This window comes from Polyodon spathula, chromosome 11, assembly GCF_017654505.1.
Source record: "Polyodon spathula isolate WHYD16114869_AA chromosome 11, ASM1765450v1, whole genome shotgun sequence".
Lineage (NCBI taxonomy): Eukaryota > Metazoa > Chordata > Actinopteri > Acipenseriformes > Polyodontidae > Polyodon > Polyodon spathula.
The window spans coordinates 12,258,515-12,282,511 of NC_054544.1; the positions used below are offsets into that span (position 1 = coordinate 12,258,515).

General features: G+C 35.4%; 2 protein-coding genes across 4 annotated transcripts in view; one reads left to right on the top strand and one right to left on the bottom strand.

The window, feature by feature from the left end:
• The window catches only part of LOC121323074 (beta-1,3-galactosyltransferase 1), an 86,476-nt gene extending 74,366 nt beyond the window's left edge, over window positions 1-12,110 (top strand). The window contains exons 1-2 of one of the 2 annotated variants that reach the window (XM_041263807.1): window positions 6,051-6,134; window positions 9,685-12,110. In XM_041263807.1, the coding sequence (XP_041119741.1) occupies window positions 9,923-10,906 (984 nt within the window). In that variant the 5' untranslated portion in view covers window positions 6,051-6,134; window positions 9,685-9,922 and the 3' untranslated portion in view covers window positions 10,907-12,110. Of the gene's footprint in view, window positions 1-6,050; window positions 6,135-9,684 lie in introns of those variants that run through there. The other variant, XM_041263806.1, reaches the window with a different exon arrangement.
• A 1,952-nt stretch (window positions 12,111-14,062) lies between these two features.
• LOC121322689 (STE20/SPS1-related proline-alanine-rich protein kinase-like) overlaps window positions 14,063-23,997 on the bottom strand; it is a 28,605-nt gene continuing 18,670 nt past the window's right edge. For both annotated transcript variants that reach the window (XM_041262891.1, XM_041262892.1), the window contains 6 exons: window positions 23,480-23,536; window positions 23,109-23,176; window positions 19,768-19,820; window positions 19,316-19,384; window positions 18,365-18,429; window positions 14,063-15,632 (listed from right to left, as the gene is read on the bottom strand). In XM_041262891.1, coding sequence (XP_041118825.1) covers window positions 15,558-15,632; window positions 18,365-18,429; window positions 19,316-19,384; window positions 19,768-19,820; window positions 23,109-23,176; window positions 23,480-23,536 — 387 coding nt within the window. In that variant the 3' untranslated portion in view covers window positions 14,063-15,557. The remainder of the gene's footprint in view (window positions 15,633-18,364; window positions 18,430-19,315; window positions 19,385-19,767; window positions 19,821-23,108; window positions 23,177-23,479; window positions 23,537-23,997) is intronic.

Sequence of the window (23,997 nt, forward strand, 5' to 3'; positions counted from 1 at the left end):
CACAGGGACATCCAGAATTGAGTTTTAGGTAGAGCTGGGTGTCATCTGTATAGGAGTGAAACATGAGGCTATTTTGGCGGATGAGGTGACCCAAGGGAAGCATGTAGATCCCAAACTTTCATGACTCAAGGCCTCCCCATAACATTTTTTATTCTAAGTGTGGCTGCCATTCCCTCACCAGGCCCCAGTGAATCTGCAGAAATGCAAATGTTATTCTCTTTTTCAATCACCACCTTTAGTTGTATAAGGGTTAAGATAGGACCAGGTAATTAATAGTTGAAGTTAACCCATTGCTTTGTTGGGAGAAACCCTCTTGCGGACCTCCACCCCAAGGATCCCCAGTTTTTTTTCAGAAAGAATGCTTTTCAAAATGTTCTCAGAATATTCTTTGGAAGTTATGATAAAGGGCAGGTCAAAGCTTGAGGAGAATCATTTTAGAATTTTTTTTTTTCATTCTGGGACTGGAGAGAATAAACAGTTAACAGAGTGGAGAGCAAAGGGCTGACAGCCCTGAGAAGAAGCAGAGAAAGGGAATCTGATTTTGCTGTTGGTCTGACACCTCCAGGGCTCTGAATCACTCGCATGTAACAACCAGTCTTGAACCTTTCCTTTAGCTTCTTCATTATAAGAGCTGTTTTAAAGCTGTTTCACTTCAATGCATGATAGACGATTCTTCTTATTTGAAGCACTTTTATTTTTTTATTTTTTTTATTTCCAACCTAAACTTAAAGAGAACTTTAATATTAGCTACCATTAGATGACTGCTCTAGTCTGTTTGGAATGATTGTCTGGACGAAAGCTGGAATTCTAGTCAAGGCTTTATAAATAATGTGCAGAACTCATTAGATACCTCAGTCCATTCCTCTTAAGGTAATTTACAGGGCCCTAGACGGTGATGATTATATGTGGGGTCCAGAACATCAAATGAATGCTACAGTAGCAACCGCATCTTAAAGTGAGTATATGGGTGCATCATCTAATCATATACACCTACATACACTAACATTGAGATACAGTAATTAAATATTAAAATATTAATGAATACTTGTTTCAGTTTGTTTGTCAGACTTTAGCATTTTATATAATTCACAACTTCAAAGCACTCAAAATTCCAGTCTACTTTAAACATATCACGTATTTTAAAATAGTAGGTCTATTGAAAAATACTGTAATGCCCTACTATAAGTGGGTTCTGACAGGTCGGCGGCAAGAATAACCAGCCAGAAATAAATACATAAATAAATAAATCTCTCCTGTGCATGAGTGTGGGGGGGTCATGTGAGCAGTCCAGACCTAATGTGAAACTATCGTCTATGGTAACTAAGGAATAAAAAAATAATTAAAAAAAAAATGTAAACCTGTCTACTGGTGCCAGAATTTAATGTGAGGTATCCTACTGCTAGAATGTAGCACCATAGTGCCAAATTTGTACCAAAGTAACAAACACATTAAATCTCACGGCAGTCCGGTTGAGTGCGGGGCCCCTAACAGGTGAGAGCCCTTGGCGACCGCTTCGCTCACCTTGCCTTAAGGCCGGCCCTGGTAGTGTGAGTTCTAGTCTTATACTTTGAGGGACATAAACTGTTAATTGATATATGGAGTGCTAGACAGTGTGAGTGGTACAATTAATGAACATTTAAAGCATGTTAGAAACTCCAGTGTCAGAATTGTTTATGTCATCATATTTAATAAACTGTGGGTCTGATAACCTTTAAATATTGTATTGCATAGGACAGATTTTATGCACACTTTTTCAGTTACCTGCATAACCTTCATTTTGTAATCAATACAGTGATGAAAGCATTAGCTAAAATGTTTGTCTACTTGACGTGTTACCACAGAATGATATACAGTACCAGTAGTTTGAATTGTTCTTAATTTTTACCTGATACTATAAGAGTCATTTACTGTTGCAGTCAATATATCAAAGATAATGGGTCATGTTCACAACACTTTAAGGACTGTTTCTTAAAGCCATTTTAATTAAATAAATCACTTTACAATACATTTTCATTTACAGTACATTCCTAGTTTTCAAAGAACTGTCAAAACTAAAAGATTTGCAAAACACTCCAACAAACAACCTGTAAATATATTGTGAAAAAGATCCAATTTGTGGATTTAGTGTTTTCATTTGTTGACATTTTTGTTTTGCTTCCTACAGTCTGCAGTTTTGCTTTGGAGTTTACCGAAAGAAATAATATTAATACAAAAAGAAAATTAGATGACAGATGTTTCAACTAAATTAATTTCTGTCTTCAAGGTTAATGAACAGAATAAAAAAGTAGCAAGTGCTTGAGTAGTTCTGTTTTCTGATGAACTAAAATGGGCAGACTCGTGAACTATGGAAGAGTGTTTCAGGGAACCATATTTTAGCATGCAACTGAACACGATTGAAGGATACTGGAGCGCAATCTTTCTTCGCCCTTCAAACCTGTGATTCTGTCGTTATAGAAGCCAAAAAGTTACACACCGCTGCTTCTTTTATTATTAAGTCTCTACAACAAATGCTTTTATACTTACAAAGTGACAGTCTTCTGAAAAATGGACAAATTATTTTAAAACAGCATGAGGCACCATCACATCTGATTGGTACAATGAATAATTTTTTTTTGGTACAATGAATAATTTTTTAATGTATTGATTGGATGAACAAACATGCACTAACTGATTGTTAGCTATAATAGCAACCATTTGCATTTCTATTCTCTATTCTCAGTTTTTTACTTTAGGAGACTTCAAGCCATCTTTCTACTACTCCCCATTTGTCTCAGCCAGTTACTTTATGATGTTTCATTTTTCTGTCTGACTCCTGTACATAACAACCCTTCTGGCTATGATGGTAACCTGCTATTCTTTTGTTGGGGCAGTTTCGTGATATAGGTGATGAAAAAACGTGCCTTTAAAAAAGAAAACCGAAGGAGGAAATAACTGAAAGCAGCCGAGTAACTTAGCATTTGAAGTAAACATTTTATAAAAATGTAGTAAATGTTTTAGAAACAGATTTTTCTGCATCTTCGCCGCATTATAGGCATGTTAACCAAGGTTTTAAAAATGTATTTTCTCACCTCTTATTAACTCTAGCGACCAGTGGTGTTGCTGCTGGAATGGATGCAGGAGTTTATCTTTATTGTTGTTTTTGAAATACATTATTTCCAAAATATTATGCATTGTGCAGTTCCTATAAAAGTTTTGATATATCACGCCTACCACAACTGATCCCAGCTTCCATTAGATTCCTAAAGGGTTGCAAACAGACAAGCAAATGTTTTCCCCCAGCTGGGACTGACTAGATAAAGGAAGAACCAATATTGTATCTGTTGATCCAGAATATACAGTAAGCCATGTTGTTTAGTAAAACTCAACATCCTGCTGGAATGTATTTTAGTTACCAAAATGCTTACCATATTCCCATTCTCAGTAAGTTCACGTGTCTATTATCATGCCACATGCAGAGCGCTGTTAGCACAGTGGGACCCCTTATTATCAATTCAAATGTAATTAAAAGATTCAGAAAGAAAACGGACACTTTAGAAAATACCCTGTAAGACCTTCATGCACCACTAAGCAGCAAAAAAGCAGCAAATGTGCCTTGTGAAATAGTGAGCAACAGGACTGCATCAGCAAACAGAAGCATTGCAAGCACTGATTAAAGAACAAAGCCCTTTCTTTTTAATTAACTCCTGTATCCTTGCTCTGTTTTTAATATGAATTGAAACTGCCTTAAAGCTGCGTAAATACTTTTTTTTTTTTCTCAAGTTAAATCACCTGTAGAAGAAGTCTAGTTTGGTTCTTAGAGTAATGGTAAGAAGAGTTTAGACTGTATTAAATGAATACTGTACAGGGCCTGCGATCCTTTGGTGAGGATTACTGGGGTGCGCTACAGGAAGCTAGAAAAAAAAACTGCAAAAGCTTCTTAGACAAATGTATCGTATTCAGACAGCATCAGACATTGAAAGGGATGACTGTAAAATAAACCATAGTAAAATAAAAGCTTTGTTGCCTGTATGCTTTTATATCATTCTTGTGTTTTTTCAGGCCTGTTATATCCATATTAATACTAATGTTGTGCAAAATCTGTATTAAAGGTATTAAACTTCAAAAGTATATGTGTTTTTTAAAATGTTGAGTGCTGTCATTTAAGTCATTACGTGACAAGATATTATTTTTATTTAAAGTAACATGAACTCAACTGTGGTACCTGGAGTTTTATACCAATCTAAAGCTGCCATTTTAAATAATCAGGGCCGTTGCAATCTATTGGTAATTGGTAACTGAATCACTGGAGTGATTGTTAACAAAGCACTAATAATAATATATCATTACATTGTTTAAAAATTACATTAACTGTCTAATGATGCTATTTAAGCCAATTTATGATTCAAGCATTCAAAATTGTAAAAGGTATTGACAATATCAACCCAAGGGACTTTTTCAACCTGAAAAAAGAAACAAGGACTCAAGGAGTTACAAATGGAAATTAGATAAAGGGGCATTCAGTACAGAAAATAGGAGGCACTTTTTTACACAGAGAATCGTGGGAATCTGGAGCCAACTCCCCAGTAACGTTGTTGAAGCTGACACCCCGGGATCCTTAAAGAAGCTGTTTGATGAGATTCTGGGATCAATAAGCTACTAACAACCAAATGAGCAAGATGGGCCGAATGGCCTCCTCTCATTTGTAAACTTTCTTATGTTCTAAATAGTCACAAGGCAGCAGAGGAGGTTTTCTGTAGTGTTCAGCTCCACTACCCAGGCTTATTCATTACAGCCTACTGTCAGTTTCCATAGCAACTGAATACCCCCCTCTTTTACATAAATAATAATTAGTTATAGTGTTTGTGTGTGTACTTGAGTGCAAATACATAGTTAATCATTGTATGGTTAAATGGTAAATGACAAAAAGCCTTTATTGAAGAGAACGACTACTGATTTTAATATCATGTGGTTAAAATGGTTACCTATTGTGGACTAAAACACAGGTTTAGATGCGATTTTGTTCATCTGACTGAAATATGAAAAAAATGGAATACTATTTGAAGAGCTAAATTGTTTTTTAAAGTAGCCAATGAAAAACATATTCTTTTGAAACTTTTAATTAAAATGAAATATCTATTGTATCTGTTGTTTGTGATTCATGTTGTTTAGGTATGGTTCTCCAGGGAGAGCACTCCCATGATAAGTTATTTTGTAAAGTAGTGACTCCACACCTTCATGTAATGGTCAATGTAAGTTATGACTATGTTAACAAGTTTAGTACTTGGGTGTTGAAACCCTGTGAATGATATGCAGTAGTGGAGACAGTTGTACGTACACCAGTAAGGACATATGTACGTATGTAACACTTCAAATATTTCTCCACAGATCTGGAAAAACGCTTATCCAATTATTATGAAATGTGGTCATACTTAGCATAAATTATTGAGATAATATAATTCTGTCACTGTATCCATCTGTATGTCACATAGAATATCTAGATTGTCATAAACCGTGGTATTAACATTATTTAGTTTAGGTTTTTAAGCGTATCATATTCTGGGGTATGGGGGGGGGGTCTCTGTCCATTTATCCTTCCTTCTATATGTCACACACATATTGTACATATCTGGATAATCAATAATAAATGTACATACTGTTGATATCTGTCATAACTTTAACTTAACTTTTTATCATACTGATTGCTCTGATTTTGAATTTATAGTCATGGTGGGGGGGTGACATGTACTGACATGTTTAGCAGCACACAGAGACATGCACACTCAATGTGACACCAGTAGAGGTAAGATGAAGTCATTCGCTCAGAAAGGAAATTCACATTGCTAGGAAAAATGGCTGTCAGTCATCGTCATCTTCTGATGATGTCATGTCTTCTTTTTACACAGCAGAGTTGATTCATGAGAGTGGAAGCTACATATGAGAGGGGGTAAATGAGAGGTTGAGAGAGAGAGAGACAGAGACAGAGAGAAGGAGAGAATGTAAAAATGAGTGCAGTAAGTGACAGCTGCAGCTGCCAATAACTTAATTACTCTTGATGTGTTGTCAGGCAAACAAGCTCTAAGGATCAAGTGTGCTTTACCCTACCCAGGGAAAAAGAAGATACAAAGAGAATGAACTAAACCAGAAGTTAACTAAAGGTTTGAAATGTACATGTATTTTTTTTTAGCAACAGAGGTCAACATTAAATTACATATACAGCTGTAGGTTACATATTCTACTAAACTTAACTTGAGGTTAGGTGTTCAGTTTCTTTAGAGTACTCTTTTTAGTCATGTGGCTGTGAGGCCATGTACTGTATTTCACAGTGAAAAATCAACGTATATGTTAGATACTATTTGCTGTTGGTCAGGAGTTTTCTTAAATATCCTGATTCTTAAAAGTACACATGCAAAGTTTTGTTAGAGTGATTCTGTTTTGTTAGAGTGGTTTGATGTCATCAGAATACTGCAGCAGACCCATTCCACAATCACTTTGTGTCTATATGACTATCATCAACAGCTTTGTATTGATACTACAGTACAACTTACAATACCGATAAACTATATCAGGTTCTTCTCCAATTTTTCTGGGTAGCAGCTGAGGTTTACTACTATCGTTTAGTTTAGTTCAATATTTGAGTGTTGCAGGTTGCAACAACAAAATTAAAGCATAGCAGTGAAGAAGGTGTAACAGTAATTTAGGGTTACACTTTCAGCGTATAAAGCACTTGGTGAATTTTTCAGTTCATCCCACATTTTCAGTCCATACACTCTATTGAATATCTCTAGAATAATTCAAATGCAATCTTAGGGGAAGGTACATACAATATGAGTTTCAGTGAGATACTTACATGACAGGTGTTACAGAAGAAATAAACTCTGTCCTTGTCGTCTTTAAGCCAGAAAATACTTAGCATAGTGGAAAGTGCCTGCAACATTATTTGTGGGGTGATTTGTTTCAGCAAAACACTGACTTTAAAAGCTGTCATACAGCAGTCAATGAAGGTGTGGGTTAAAGCTGTGCTGTGCTTGTTTCTTTGATTGCATTATTCTGCATACTTTATAGGTAACTCTTCATCCTTACTTTAAACAAGCCTTTAATAACAGTAAAAGTAGAGAAAGCTTTTAACAAGGTGGATTATTTCACAGTTTTCTGCTGTAATGTTTTAAAAAATGTATAATGTTTTAAATGTGTCCTTTTCTTTTTTTAACCAGTATATTGAGTAAAATAATAAGAAAAAAAAATGGACAGTTATGTTTTTCAGACCAGGCAGTTTGTAATTTTTAATATAATTACAGACAAAATTACTAATATAAATGCTTGAAATAAAGCAAATGAATAAATCAGAGTCAAAGAATGGATTAAAATTAATAACTAAAGTATCGTTTACAGCAGTCGTTAATATCCACTTGCTCTCAAAGAGAGCAGAAGGCTGTGGTAATGTCTGTATGTACATGTGGGTGGCACTGTGTAGGTGAAGGGGTGACGCAGATGCCCCTGACAACGACAACCACACGGTTCAGGTTATGTTATTTTTCTTGTAATGGTCGCCTTGACTGTTTAAAAATGCTGGCTCTACCAAACTATGGGTATTGCCAGCATATAAACCAAGGGGTTGCAGTCCCAAACTAATAATACAAAACACAGCCACACAACACCGATATAGAACACGTCTCTGGTGACGTTGATGTTTTTAATAGGATGCTCTAGGGGCATTTTCAAGCTACATTTATTAGCCAAAAACTGCAAAACACAGAGTGTCAGTCAGGGCAAAATATGCGTGCTCTAGGTGCAAGTGCAATGCTTTAAACAGTGGTGTTTGCTTGTTTGACAGGTGCAGTGAAGTCCGGGCTTATTGCTGGCTTGAAGCAGCAGCTCCCGGATTCGTATTAGCCATCTGGCAAAGACAAATTTACACAATTATTCAAAACAAACCAAACACTTAACTTGCGATTTCAGAGTCCTCGTTTCCTCCCATTAACCACAACAAAGGAACTGATTACGGAGTCACGTCCCCCTAAAGTACCCTAAGCCCCGCCCCCTCCAATAGCTAGTTCAATCACGTTGCACAGTGCCCTCACATTTTTAAACATGCACATACTGGATGTAGGTCATAGTGATCTACTTCATACTACTGTTAACTCTAATTTTGTATTTATAGCTGTGGTAGGGGTTCTTAATTGCTTGTTTAAAAATGGCTTGGCCATTCACGATCCACCCCCCCCCCCAAAAAAAAAAACAAAAAAACACCTAGAGTAAGAATTTACATAACTGATTAGGCAGACAGAAACCTGAATAATAATACAAATGTGGCTGTGCATATTATATGCTGAATATTAAAGTGGTAACAGAACATCCAAACAGATGGTAGAATGGATTTTACTGAGCCACCAATTCAGACAGCGTTAGTCATCTGGTGTGGGAGTGAATTGATTGTTTTATGTGTACATCAGTACAAGAATAAACAGACAAGCAGCTGTCGGCTTAACCAGCTAAGACATTCTTATGTTAAACAGTCTTTGAATGAAAATAGTGTTTTAACAAGTAAGGTTTAGAGATATTAAATGCCCAGGTTCATTAAAACTGCTGTTTGTTTCTCAGACAGCTGTAACATTTGCAGGACTTCTGTCTATTAGTAAAATCCTCTGCTGTTATGGACCTTAATCCTCACACTTCCAGTCCTTTAGCAGTCCGTTCAAAGCAGTGGCAAAAGACTCTTGACATGAAACACTCCCTTTGAAAAGTAAAGGTAAATACTAATGATTCTGCTGACTTCACTTTCATTTAGCTGTATCCTCCAAGGTCAAAAACTATATTGCCTGCACCAGCAATAATAAATAACGCATTGCTATTCCCCAGTGTGTACCAAGAAAAGTAAAAAAGGAGTGAAATTTTGAATGAATTAATAATTTAGCAGACACTTTTATCTAAAGTGACTTACAGAGACTAGGGGGTGAAGTATGCATCAACAGCTGCTGCTGCAGTCACTTACAACAGGACCTCGGTTTTTACATCCCATCCAAAAAGTTGTCGTAGGGATGTTAGCTGGGTGTTGCACGCCCCTAAAATACCCAAATGACATCACTGAACACATCGCACATGTGACAGTCTATCCATTTCGCTTGTTCTGGAAAGACAGTTGTAATGTTGTTTGGATGTTGTGTTATGAAGGTGATCAAACGGCTATCAAATGTAAATGGCTTGACTGAAATCTCTTTATGCAAGCACTGTATATATTACCAGATGTCCCCCAAAGCTGCACATGTCTACATTTTTGTTTTTGTCACATCTAATTTGGTCTGACACTAAAGAGGTCAACAGTGATGTGACCTCTCCAACGGGCTGGTTGTTTAAGTGACACAGAAGCTAGTAAAATAGAAGCAAAACTGAACAAGGTTCAAAATGCATCCTTACAGACAATAATTGATTTACTTAAGCATCAGAGATCCTTGTAAGATGTCCAACATAATACATATTTTTGTTGATTTGCAGCTGACTAGGATGTGAAAAAAAAACATGTGGAGACTTGTCTTTCCAATAGAAAATAGCAAGCAATGCATTATGGCTACAGTGGATATTTTGTGTACAGTGAAACTATTGGGTAGCTACACACTGTGTATCCTCATTACTGTAATTTCCAGCCCAATGCTGACACTTGGAATGTTAATACATTCATTTTTTTTTTTCTTTTTTCGTTCTGTTTTACAGCATTAAATGGAGAAACAGATGGATTCTGAACCTTCAAAGCATGCCTTTATGTCATTATAAAAATGACTGTCCTGTATATAAAAAAAAACTCCTCAGACCGAACCATGAACCATCATCGTTGTTGGCTTTTAATGTCAAATGTTCAGTCTGAACAGCATAATGCTGTTTGAAAAAACATCACTAATAGGAAGAAAGCTATTTCAAGTTCAGTCCACTAAACAGAAGTAAATGCAACATAATGCCTTCAAAGGTCTCATGCTTATATGTTTTGACAGTTGTTTGCTGGGCAAGTGCTCTCTGGTACTTAAGTGTAACCCGCCAATCATCTTCATATGTAGGCCATACATCAATTAGTCAAAGACAGGTAGTGACGAAAAGAAACATAACTTTCAACAACATTCGAACTCGCCCTTTGAATCCGCATTCCTTTGAATTTCTCATAAACGAGCCTAAAAAATGTGAAGCCAACACTCCCTTTCTGGTTATCCTCATTAGCACGACGCACAAAGAGTTTGATGCCAGGCAAGCCATCCGAGAGACTTGGGGAGACGAAAATAATTGTAATGACATCAAAATCATCACGTTGTTTCTTCTTGGCCAAAATACAGACCCTGTTTTAAATCAAATGGTAGAACAGGAGAGCCAGATTTTCCATGACATCGTTGTGGAAGACTTTATAGATTCTTATCATAATCTTACCCTGAAAACATTAATGGGCATGAGGTGGGTGACCACTTTCTGCCCAAAGGCAAAGTATGTCATGAAAACAGACAGTGATATTTTTGTAAATATGGATAATCTGGTCTACAAACTACTGAAGCCAACAACAAAGCCAAGAAGAAGATACTTCACTGGCTACGTCATCAATGGAGGTCCAATCAGGGATGTCCGCAGTAAATGGTACATGCCCAGGGATTTATACCCTGAAAATAAGTACCCACCCTTCTGTTCCGGCACTGGTTATGTGTTTTCTACAGATGTTGCAGAACTCATTTACAAAACCTCACTTCACACCACGCTGCTCCACCTTGAGGATGTCTACGTCGGCATGTGTATGCGCAAACTGGGCATCCACCCTTTTCAAAACAGTGGCTTCAACCACTGGAAAATGGCTTACAGCCTGTGTAGATACCGAAGAGTTATCACAGTGCACCAGATCTCTCCTGAAGAAATGCATCGGATTTGGAACGACATGTCAAGCAAGAAGCATCTCAGATGTTAATGCTGTACCTGATGTACATATATACTTATTTGTTTGAGTTTAATACTCAAGTAATAAGATGGTCCATCTGGTAATTTATACATGTCACTATGCATTTATAGGTTTTGGACATTTATTTTATCATAAAGCTGTATGTGTTTACTGATATTTAGCTTTGCAGGGAGTTAATTAACAGATGTGGTTCTATAAGTGCATGTGTATGTTTCAATAAATACGACACTGATGTATATTTTACAACATGTTTTTTTTAATTATTATTTATTAGTGTCTTGAAACTATTAGTCACTTGGCAAACCAATAGAAGCCAGCAACACATATATATAGATAAGTTGTTGCACATTGTATATCATTAAACACTAAAGAAGGTTAAATTATAATATATAGTCAAGCAGGAAATAATGTAAAGCATTTTGATTGACAGTGAACTATTTATTTGTAGGAGCAACACTCCTAAGCAAAAACTGAAGTTCATTATGGTCGATTGCTGTTCTGCTGCTACTTTGCACCGAAAGCGTTTGTTCATTGATTGATTATGCTTCAGCTAATTAATTGCCAACAAGTACATGTCTTAAAGATATGCAAAGTTAATTATATGTAAAATTCCTGAATTCTGAGGCCAGTTTTGAATGTCTTTATTAATTTAATATCCCTGTCATATGAAATTGGCTTGGGTGAATGTATTGTAAAAAAGAAAAAAAATCAAAATCAAAAAAATGATTATGATCATCAATATATCTCAGTGTTAAAAATCAACTGCGTAAAGCTTATTGATGCTTGATGTAAAGGCTGTGTTTTTATTATGATGTATGTACAGGTCTTTGTAATTTTTCTTCAACACCAGTATGTATTATTTGGCATACATATCCTGTTGTAAAAGTGAAATTTACAATGTTATTTACATTCCTATGTGAATGTATTGTTCATGTGAATGTGGAGTATCTAATGTATTAACTGCTAAAGAAATTATTGTAGATAAATATATTTTGTATTACATGAACCATAAGACAACAATTTAAACTGGCCTGATAATATCAGAGCCAATTTAATTGAGCTGCTTGTAATTTAGTTTTTATTATGTAGTATATGAACTGTTGTGATTTTACCATGCAAGCAAAATTACATTTTTCCTATTGCAGATTATTGTAATGTACAGTATGACACCTTTTTACATTAAAATAAACATTATTAAACATTATGGTGTACTTTACAGCACATCTCATGAGGTCTAGAGTGATTCCTATTGGATTTGCTTAGGTATGCATTTGCAAACAGCAGAAGCACCATATAGTAATATAATATAGCAGATTTTCATCAAAATAGCTGCTTTACGGAAATCAAACAAGCCTGGTGTAACCAGCAACCACACACACCACAAGCAAGCCTATTACCACTATGCAAAACAGCCAAGCTCATCAGTAGTCATAATTAAAGAGCTATTAAACCTCATCTCACTGACAGGTAAGAATCCATAATGGTAGTGCATCACATAACACTGCTTGTTAACAAAGGTTTGGTTTCTGGTAAATCAACATGTCCAGGCTCACAGGTAGAATATACGCATCAAACAAATAAATCACATTTTAGTATAAATCAGGAAATGTGTGACATGCATCTTTAATAACTAATATCCTTGTTCTTACCATTTATGTGAGAAATTGAGAAGAATCTACAACAGTTACTGTCGTATTAAGGTAAGAAAACATTCTCTTTTACATGTTTCGTCACTTCAATCATTATTTACTTGCCAGAGTTTTCCTGTTTCAGGTTTTTTTTCAGCTTTATGTACAATCATGATGCCACTCATCCACAACTGTTACAGAGGTCTGCTTAACATTGGATCATTCAAGCGATCACTGCAAATTAATGTTCCAGGAACATGGAAATGTACCTATTTTCACTTTCTATGTGCTTGTAATATGGGGAGGAATCAGAAACCGATGTGTAAATGTGACAAAGTTCCCGCCCCTGTGTATATTATCTGTTATGTTGCATGTGGTTTGTTAAATGTTGGTGTATAGTCATTGGTACACGGGATATAAACGGGTCTGTGTAACACGAGTGTTTGAAATGTATATTTGTATTTAGGCACGAGGATTGCACAGCACTTCATGTGCAAGTAAAAAGTAATATGCGAGCACAGGGAATTGCACTTTATTAATTCACGCGCAGTTGTACCAAGACTCCAACTGAATGATTGATTAGCAGTCGAGTCTTGGTACAGCTGCATAAAAGCAGCATGTTTTCACCCACTCGCGGTTGGGTGTTCGGTGAGTTTTGAACACACAAGTATTGTGCTGGTTCCACCAGCACGCAATAGCAATTGTAAACGATTTCTCCTCCTCTCTCTCCCGTTCTCCACTCACCGAACACCCAACCGCGAGTGGGTGAAAACATGCTGTTTTTATGTAGCTGCACCAAGACTCGACTGCTAATCAATCATTCAGTTGGAGTCTCGGTACAACTGCACGTGAATTAATAAAGTGCAATTCCCTGTGCTCACATATTATTACTTTTTACTTGCACATGAAGTGCTGCGCAATCCTCGTGCCTAAATACAAATATACATTTTAAACACTTGTGTTACACAGACCTGTTTATATCCAGTGTACCAATGACTATACACCAACATTTAACAAACCACATGCAACATAACAGATAATATACACAGGGGTGGGCACTTTGTCACAGTAAATATTAAGTGGCAATGTGACTGATTAACACCACCTAGGAGGATTATTAAGACACAGAATTTTAGGTCCTGTCAGGCAGGTTCCAACTGCGAAAACACAGTATTACTCGGCAGATACAACTGTGCTTTTGTTTTAGGTAAGCTATCCCTGCGGTTTTATTTTTAGTACCAGCTGGTAATTATACTCATTCATAACTTGCCACTTAATTATTCTAAATATGTTGCAGTATAATAGTGGAACATCCATATTTCAAATGTTAAGCTACAGATGAAAAAGAAAACAGTAATTACTTCCATCACTACTTTAGAATATAAAGCACCATTTTAACCCAAATAATGCATGTTCCAGTTCCTTCTCAACTCCAAAGAACCTGCCCACACAGAGCAGAGGTTACATATTTGTAAAAAAAAAAAAAAAGTTAATTGGAAGTCATTTCTTTATTTGCAATAGATCTGTGGCAGGACTTGAGCATTGAAGCAATGCATCCAATACAAACATAGGTGAAACAAAATCACAACTTAAAACAAGAAATAGACATAAAAAAAATGAAAATGCAACACGTGCCAGTTGTGCAATGGTTTATTGGTTGCTGTTTGCAGTTATTTCAATTTTTTTACTGTTAATTAAATTAAACAGGATAAATAGCAAGGGTAGTTAACACAATAACTTACCTTATATGACAAAAGATTAAGTAGATATGTACATTTCTAACTACAGTCGTTATGTTAATAAATTAAAGCTGCCTTTTTTTTTAATCTTAACTGGAAAAACAGACCTTTTTGTAAGAGCAAATGGTACTAGTCTTCATTACTCAAACTGTGCAGTTAGGTTTGGTTTGCAAAAATACTTTTTTTTTTTTTTTTTTTTTTACTGTTTATGGATAATTGTAATGGTTAAATGCAAGTCATGTATTTTCTAATGTCATCTTGCATTTAGACACTACAGAAAGCATGTTTGTTATTTAATAGTGTATAAATATGTTATCATATTCTCCCAAATGATATATGGTTAGAAACTCACATTAGCCCTGCACTCAGTCCATCCAAACTACTATCAACTAACTATATTAGTTCAATGACTGAGTAGCCAGGAGTTTGTACAACAGGACTAGGTGCAGGAACACCTACCCTGGCCAAAGTGGATGGTAATTTTAGCTTGAAGGTTTAACAAGTTGTGTATTTACAGTATCTGCACAAGAATGCATTATTCAGCTAGAATCTACTTATTTAAGTGTCACTGCATTTATGTGGCAATACAAATACAACTTCTGCTGTTGTCATTTCAAATAGCTACTATTCACCAGTTCCCATACACTATCGTCTCAGGCACATTTTAAATTTAAGGTTAAGAAGGCACCTCCCTTACCCAAAAAACATTTGACTTTTGTGTTAGGAACAGTGGACACATCTCAGTCATTCCTTTGCTAAAATACACAATACTTTGGATCATTTTATTCAGACAATGGCTCACTCAAAACTCATACTGCAGTGAAATATAGTATGTATTTAAGAAATAAAACACATTTTTGAATGTGCAATACTTCAAACTTAAATCATCATTATATTGGCTTATCTTTAAAATGAACCTAAAAATATCCCCAAAAAATTAACAAAAACAAAATGGCAGCAACTTTGTCAATAAATTACTTTTAAAAAACATTAAAAAGCTATGCCAAAAGCAGAGGTAACATGATAAAAAATAAAACTAATATGCTGCTTAATATTAATAAATATAACCACCTGGGTACACATCTTATCCTTGTACATTTTTTCTGACATGAACCCTCAAGTGTCCTCCAGAGTTTTATCAATTCTCTCTTGAATATTAGCAGTGTTTCAAGGCGAGCCAAGCAGTGGCTGTAGGGTCCAGTGAAGTGCTGGGGAATGAAGCAGAATTCCGTCTAAGGTGCTAACTCTTTCAGCTAATCCTAGCATTCCACACAGATCAGGTAACAGGAAATATCAGCTGACACTCAGCTGGGCAAACCCAATCAGTTTGATCTCGTCAGGAATCTCATTTCCATCACACCCAGAAGCCTTCAAGAATAAAAATAGGTGTTGAGCAGTACATTCAACAAAATAGCATACAACAAAAGTATTTGTGTCTAACATAACTTGACCAGTTTTATATCCAATATTTACTGAGATAACTTTGTCTTTTCTGTGTGTGTATGTATGTGTAATGTTAGGGTCCCAACCCGAAATACGTCCCTATCTAATTACAATTTATAGACCCCTGAAATCTTTTCGTGTTCGGGATTGGGCTGTCTTGGGCATGACCCCACCATGATGCAGAAAACTCACTTAACCCGATCCCAATCTGAAGAAGATCATCCGAAGACACAACCTAACCCAAGCAGTGAGCAGCAACGTCACAGTGCACGTCAGTCTTCCAATTAAAGCTACAGTACCACTTTGCATTGAATACCTTTCCAATATCGGGTTATTTTTAAGATTCTTCTGTTGACCTTCAAGGCAGTCTAGGGAACTGGCCCTAAATATGTATAGAATTGGCTGCATCTCTACATCCTTAGGCATCAGCTGCACTCTTCAAGCTCAGAGTTGCTGGCTGTTCCCTTAACCAGGTGTGTCACTGGGAGGTTGGAGTTTCTCCACTAGTGCTCCAAAACTTTGACACTTTGAAACAGTTGACACTAGTGGCAAGAGGCTCTCATTCTCTTCAGAAATGTAAAGCACTGCTAAAAACACATTTGCTTTTCCTAGCTTTTGGTAATAGGGAGATTTTTTTTTTTATAAATATTTAGGACCAGTTCCCCAGTCAGCTTGATGGTAAATAGAAGAATCTTAAAAATAGCCAGATATTTGAATCGAATGCAAAGTTTCAAAGACAGAGGCAGTATGTTCAGTTTGTTTTGTACTGTTGTAGCAACAGCATTCTGGACCAGTTGCACTATTCAGATCATTTTATTAATGTTATTATTTGTTAGAATTGAACACATGTAGAATATTTAGGTTGCTATTTGATGTGTTATTTTATTCTGAATACAGCAAAAATGATGGTAGTCTTGCGAACTGCACAGCTAATGTGGTACTGTAGCTTTAATTGGAAGACCGACATGCACTGACGTTGCTGCCCACTGCTTGAGTTAGGTTATGTCTTCAGTTGATTTTCTTCAGCTCGGGTATATATATATATATATATATATATATATATAATCCAGGGCTCGTAAGGGAACGTGAAACAAGCAATGTATTTGGTCGAGCAGAAACACTGGGCCAAATATGTTACCAATGTTTGAAACTTTTATGCAACTCTCCTTGTATTACAAATGTCTTGCATATATTCACAAGTCCGTGAAATTTAAAAGAGAAGCTGGGATATTGCTCATAGGCTGTGTAAATGAATACATTTAAATAAATCTAAACAGAAAATTAATCACAACTCAGACTATACCCAACTGATGCAGGTGTATTTGCGTACGGTGGGACAATGGTGCAGTGTTCAAAAGCACAAAGATACAACTTTAATGAAGAGGAGATTATAACAGCTGACAAAAAAGAAAAAAGATTTGGCACAAAACAATGTGAAACATATAAAAATAAAAATATACAATGCATTTACTCAGTCGCTAATGTCTACAGATTAAAAACAATTATTGCTATACGAGTTTTCATATTTTTTTTAATACATTAAAATGCTTCCAAACCAAGACAAGCCTCTCTGGACTGGGCAGTAAATCAATGAGTAATTATATCACATGATTAAAGAAGTATGAATTCATCCAGTAATCTAGCTTTTAATATATAGAGGCCGAGTTATCGTTTGGTACAGTTTAAGACCTTTCACAGTGTATTAGAGCCCCATCCGGGCAGTTTTGTCTACACCCGGCTTTCACCCACTCCCCAGATAACGTAAATGCTGTTTCAACTTATCTGGGATAACAGCATCCTATGGTGGCGTTTTTGTAGCTGCAGACATCGTATTTATTTTTTGATACATATTTAATAAGGACATAATAAATGTTTTGCACATTTAGCAACAGTATCTATTCATGTTTTTTTTTTTTTTTTTTTCCAATTGTGAATTGTTGAAAACGTATTGTTTGAATTTCACACTTGCATAATTATTCACAACTCGTCCTCCAGAGGAAAAAAAAAATTGATTAAATTTGACTCACAGATACAACTTTTTTTTCTCAAGGCAGAATTGAGGGGAAATAATCTCAGCAACTGCCTTTGCAAAACTCTCATTTCTGGGATATAATTTATAGTCAAACTTTAAATGCTCACATCTTTCTTAATATACTCTTAATATCTAGCCATTCATTAATTATATTGCTGCATACAACGAATCATACTATTGGGCAGAGGCAACAAAATAGTCCAGTGATAATCAAGTGAGATGTAATGCTAAAAGGAGGTAAGAAAATGCATTTTAAAACCTTGGTTACATGTACAGTAGAAGCATTCATGCATGGATTAACACTTCTCACAATCCCCTGGTGGGTGAGTATGAATGCATGCTTTATACATGTGATCAACATCACTTGTTACAGAGGAACATGGAATGAATAATTAAATCCACTTGAATTAACAAGGCTAAATTAAAAATGAATTACATCACAACTCAGGAAGTGCATAAGATATGCAGGTGATATTCTGTGTGATTCAGTCGGAATTTATTATGAAGTTGTGGCCACTTAAGCAAATTAGACATACAATAGGGTATAGAAGAACTGAAGACTGATTCAGACATTAATCTTCGGCTTTACACATGCTCACTTTAAGTAGAATAGCAAGCTACTCACCAGTTTGAAAGTCAAGATTGTGTAAGTGTTTGGGTCATCTACAATCTTCTGTAAGTTAGCAGCAACTGTGAAATGAAAAACGAAAATTGAAAGGTTGTTGTTTAAATAGCAGTTTTGATATGACTGTAGACAGTTTTAAATATATATATATATATATATATATATATATATATATATATATATATATATATATATATATATATATATATATATATATATATATAGAGAGAGAGAGACACACACACAGTATATATTAAAGAATTGCAAACCATTGCTCTGCAGCTTCATTCACATCAAAATGTGGTGTTTTCAATTACTATTTTTTTACAGAAATAAACTAAATAGTGACCAACATACGCTATACGATGTTTCGTTTTTAGGACATTGTGATCTTTATAAATGGTTTAAAAAGTGGTGGAATCTAGATCTGGTGCTGTTTAGGTAGACTACAAAATTCCCAACATTCTGTGAAGAATGTCAAAAAACAGTAATAGCTTTTCAGAGGGCAGCACACAACTGGCTGGCTGCATGGTGAGTCTGCAGTGTGTAAAGAAACGGTCGGCTGACGGCACACACTTCGGAGGACAGCGTGTGTTTGTCTTCGCCGCTCCCGAGTCAGCACGGGGGTGGTAATGGTGAGCTCAGCCTAAAAATAATTGGATATTCTAAATTGGGAGAAAATACAAAAAATAATTGGCGACTACTAAATTAAAAAAAAAAAAAAAAAAAAAAAAACAGTAATAGCTAAAGATTTATAACCTACTGCAGAGCTCCAAGGGGCACAGAGATTAACAAACAACAGATGGTGTGGCATGAACTAATGAGTAAATGTGACACATTTTACTGTCCCGTTTCTCTGAACTGCGTACAACATGTACATATAGACAAACTTAACCAAATCATTTTCCAGTTTATGATCAAATCTAAATGTGAACTGTAACATTAAGTTACCGATAACTACATCATGTCCATCCACAAGGCCAGCAGAGAACAGCTCCTGAGACACACCATCTGCTGTATCTTTATAGAAAAGGGGAAATTAAACATTAAAACAGCTTTACAGACATGACAGTTTCTTTAATTTTAGGTTTTTTGTTTTGTTTTCTAGGATGAAGTATCATAATAACATAGGTAAGTTGTTTACCTCAACAGAGCGTTTGATATGGTACATAAATAAAACACATGACAACTAGACATGACAATCCATTGCAATAAACATGATTTATATACCAGTAATTGTATGCATACAATGGAAAACTTTAACCAATATTAAAAAAAAACACCTGCTCACATAAAGGATGCTTGAAAATAAAGTTGGTTTTATACGATCAATTAAAGACTATGTATAGCATAGAATATGAACAAACTTTGTAAATGTAAGTAAACGTATACTGTTAACATACCTCTTCCTGGTGTAAATTCAAAACGTATATCATTCAATTCCTTTCTGGCATTCCTAAGGGACAAGTACAGCAACCGTTATTAACTTATTGCAAATGCAAAGGGGTACACAGGAATTCACTCTTTGAATATAATGAAAATGAAAAACAGGTAACTTAGTTGCCAATATTGGGTTGCAAATGTTTATAAAAAGGTCCAGGACAGACTTACAAGAGAGTCACAGTTTTGCCAATAGCCATCTTAGAAAAGTTAGTACCTTGATAGTTTAGAAGTGGCATAACAAGGCGTTACTATGCAGGATATGCAAGAACCACAACCAAATTCTTCATAACCAGGTGAGATGTCCTACAAGCAACTGATAATGCACTCTATCCTTTCAATGCAGTCTTCGTAATGAAAAAGCTTTGAAGGCAATACAACAGAATATAAAAAAAATGAATTGCTTGGCTTTAGTACATATCAACTGACAGCAATATAAATTTAAGATTTATGTATTCAGGAAATCGTGGGAAGTGTTCTTTCTGCCCATAATCGTACTGTAGTTAGGGTTTCCCTCGGCAACAGAAGCAATAAAAAAAAAGATTACATTTGATACCTTAAAACATTTTTGAAGCAAGTTTAAGAGAAAATATACATATTTATATATGCATGGAGCTTTATAGAAAAACCCTGCTAGCACAGCAATTCCAAACTTGTTTAAAATGGCAACTGATTTGATCAGCTGCTACTTATTTAAAGAAACTTTAGTCAAGTAGACAAATCTTTCCACAATATTACTTCAACCCTCCTTTGAGAATACACTACTTGTTCCCAGACTTTGAGCCCCACATTACAATTGGTCTCTTGGTATTCCACCCAAAATTAAATTAGATAGTTCTCTTGCTCAGATGTAGCCAATGTAACCAGATGCCTCGAAAGATATCATTGATCACTTAAAAAACACTTTACAAGCATGTCATCTCATTTTTGTACCAGCTTAGTTTAGCTTAGATATCTGAAATATTTGAATGCATTAAAAAGGTTATGTATTAATACAACAGGGCCTGAAGGATGCATCAATGTGTGGAATAATTTCTATGGCACTGAATAACATCGTGCTGAGTTTAATTTTGGAACGGCTCAAACTGTACTGACCAAAATAACATTGTATAGTTTCCTGTACAACCAGCACAACAGAGCCACAAACATACACCCACACCAAACTCACTTTAATAAACAAGGATTTACTGTATTTGTCTCTTCTTCAAAGGCTTCAAGTCAAAATACAGATTCTACTGCTAATATCTGTCAAATCAATAAAACCTATTTTCTTTCAAAATCTGCAAAGCTCTGGATCAATGACAAAATTGTAAAAAGGATAAAAATATCTTCTCTGGTTCTTTCACACACAGCAACAAATACCAAAAATATGCAAGTGCTTACAAGAAGGGAACGCAGACTCCTATGTCAAACAGTCCTTTATGTCAACACACTAAGGCATGCAATCCCGGAAAGGGCCAGGGTCATTGTGACCAATCAGTAAGTCTCAAAGTATGCTAGTGTACCATACGTACTTTATAAAGTTGTTTTATTATGAAAACATTTTCTTTAAAAGTATTTCTTATGTTACAAGAATATACAGAGCAAATCCCAGTACAAGGCTAGTTCTAAATTCAGCTTTTCAGCTCTGGGATGCAATATAAATTTTGCAGTATAGCTCTAGGCAAGCAATATGGTCTGCTTCAAGTACATTATTAGCATGGGAAAATCACAGTTCATGGTCATTTCATAAAAAGGGTGAAAAATGAAAGATACAAGAGAAAGAGTCTAGGCTGAGGAGAGAGTGCAAAACAACTTAATAGTGGAAAGCCTTCCCTAGCCTGTGGTTCCGTAATTAAAAAGGGGTGTACACAAACATCTTTGTTTCTGACACCATATAACTCTCGTGGCCAATAGTTTTGCCTTATAAGCCTCAACTCAAGTCCATATTTGTATTACATAAATAAACATAGCAAAATTGAACACATGTACATAAACCAATACGTTTTTCCATAGAGAGGATATTGAATGATCGTGGCTTATGGTTTTTATTTGCAACACAGGGGCGAGTGATTTATACAACCTCATCCGCCTAAAGCAAATAAGAAACATACCACGAACGATCACTCAGTATTCTCTTTATAGCACAAGTACATTTTTGTAATAAATAGCAATACAAGTTGTACATTATATTTATTATACCAGTTAATTCAGGGTGTATTTTACCTGGCAGATCTTTATGATATTGTCAACAGACTATGCTTTGACGCAGATTAATTTCAAATCATGTTTATGCCCTCTTTGCAACCATGTTTTTAGATAGAACCTTTAGCCTGTCAATTTGCAGCCTCTCTGTTGTTTCCTGACGTTACTGGTATTAATGAAAGGGCTGCAGGCTGTTTGGATAAGTCAGGGGCAGACAGATTGGTGACTGGCATTTCTTCACTAAACTTGTTCTCATGCAAATCACAACAATAGAAATTAAATTATTTCAGACATTTTAAAGTTATAAAACAAGTATCAGAAGCAGTACTGTTTGAATTAGCGTAGCTCTGTCCTGAATTTAGCCAACTTTTACAACTTAGACTTGGCACAAAAACTTTTTAATGAGTCAAGTAAAATGAATACATCGTAAGGTTAAAACAATTTCAACATTTACCGATCAGTCTCTAAATTCTAAGTCATTTCTGCAGCATGGATAAATGCCTGCAGACAGGCTTAAAGAAAGTAGTTATCATATCAATCTAGAGCTGCTTTTCCAGGAATACTCATCTTTTGCTTTCAAATTACAAAAACAGTCTGCTGCCTGTCCTATTGTCTGTGATTGAGGTTTTTCATGGCTATGCAGAGGATATATTTTTTTCTATTACCAACATATGTTACTTACTGTAGGGTGGTGTGTTACAATGCCTTTTTTTCAAATGTATTGTTATTTTTATTTTGTATTAGGACAGAACTTGCTTGAAAAACAATTTAAATGTAATGCAAGGAATTCTAACAGCTATCTGTCTGTTAATGAAATCAGCCCTGTTTGATGTCCCTGTATAGTACCTATTTAAAAAAAAATTAAACAATCCAGGTGTAGTAAAATATGCTCCCACTGTATCGCCTCCCAGTTCCACTTCTCTGAGAGAAAAAAAAAAAAAACACTGCAGCGTGAAGTGTAGCTTGATAAAGATTCTTCCCTTGATACAGGACATCCGTGAATTAAAAAAAAAAAAATCCTTATGAGCATGACAACTGTGTATTAGCAAAGACTTGCAAAATAATGAGGTCTATTTACTTTAATAATAAAATTAAATTGCTGCTGCAAAATCTTGCTTACCTCAATCGTAAAACCATATTTATAGCAAATGGCCCTTGGCTGTATTGAGAAGTCTCAAGAGGGTGCACCTTTAAAATGCAAGAAACACATTTCTCCATTCAGTTTTATCAGATATATCAGTAAACTGAACTGGTGGCATAAATTAGAAAATAAATTAAACCATTATTATGGTACAGCAGGTTTAAAAAAAAAATTGCAGGCTCCTGATTTTATCCAAACCTTAGAAATAACTTACATCCATACAAATTCACTTCATTCAATTAGAAGATTAGACACACTACTGTATGCTGTCCACTAAAGTATATTTGGCCTGTAGCAAACCACATACATATGCAAAGCTGCATTTGGAGAGTAACAGTTCTAAAACACACCTGAGGTGCCTCAGTGGACAGCTCCTGCATAGGATCACTGCTGGCATTTACAACATTCTATGGAAAAAAAAAGGGTTTCAAACTAAATTACTTTCATTATAAAAAGGTAGTAATTAGCATATTGTTACTCGGCTTATCTAAGCAATTAATCGAACTTTACAAATTAAACCACTGGGGGTTTTAACAGATTTACTAAAATCTTAATTCAATGGCCCATGCATGCTGTGAAAGATTTATTAATTGGTTATGCAAATGACAAACAGGAATTGTAGCTCAAATACACAAACCAATTTATATTACAACAAATATTACAATACACTTAACTACTTAGTTATATTATATAATCTGTTTTCATTTATGATTATTAAATTAGCAGACATCTTTATCCAAGGCGACTTAGAGACTAGGGTGTGTGAAGGTTAAGTGACTTGCTCAGGGTCATACAGTGAGACAGCGAATGAGTGGAGATTTGAACCGGGGGCCTTCTAGTTACAAGCCCTTTTCTTAATTAAATACAT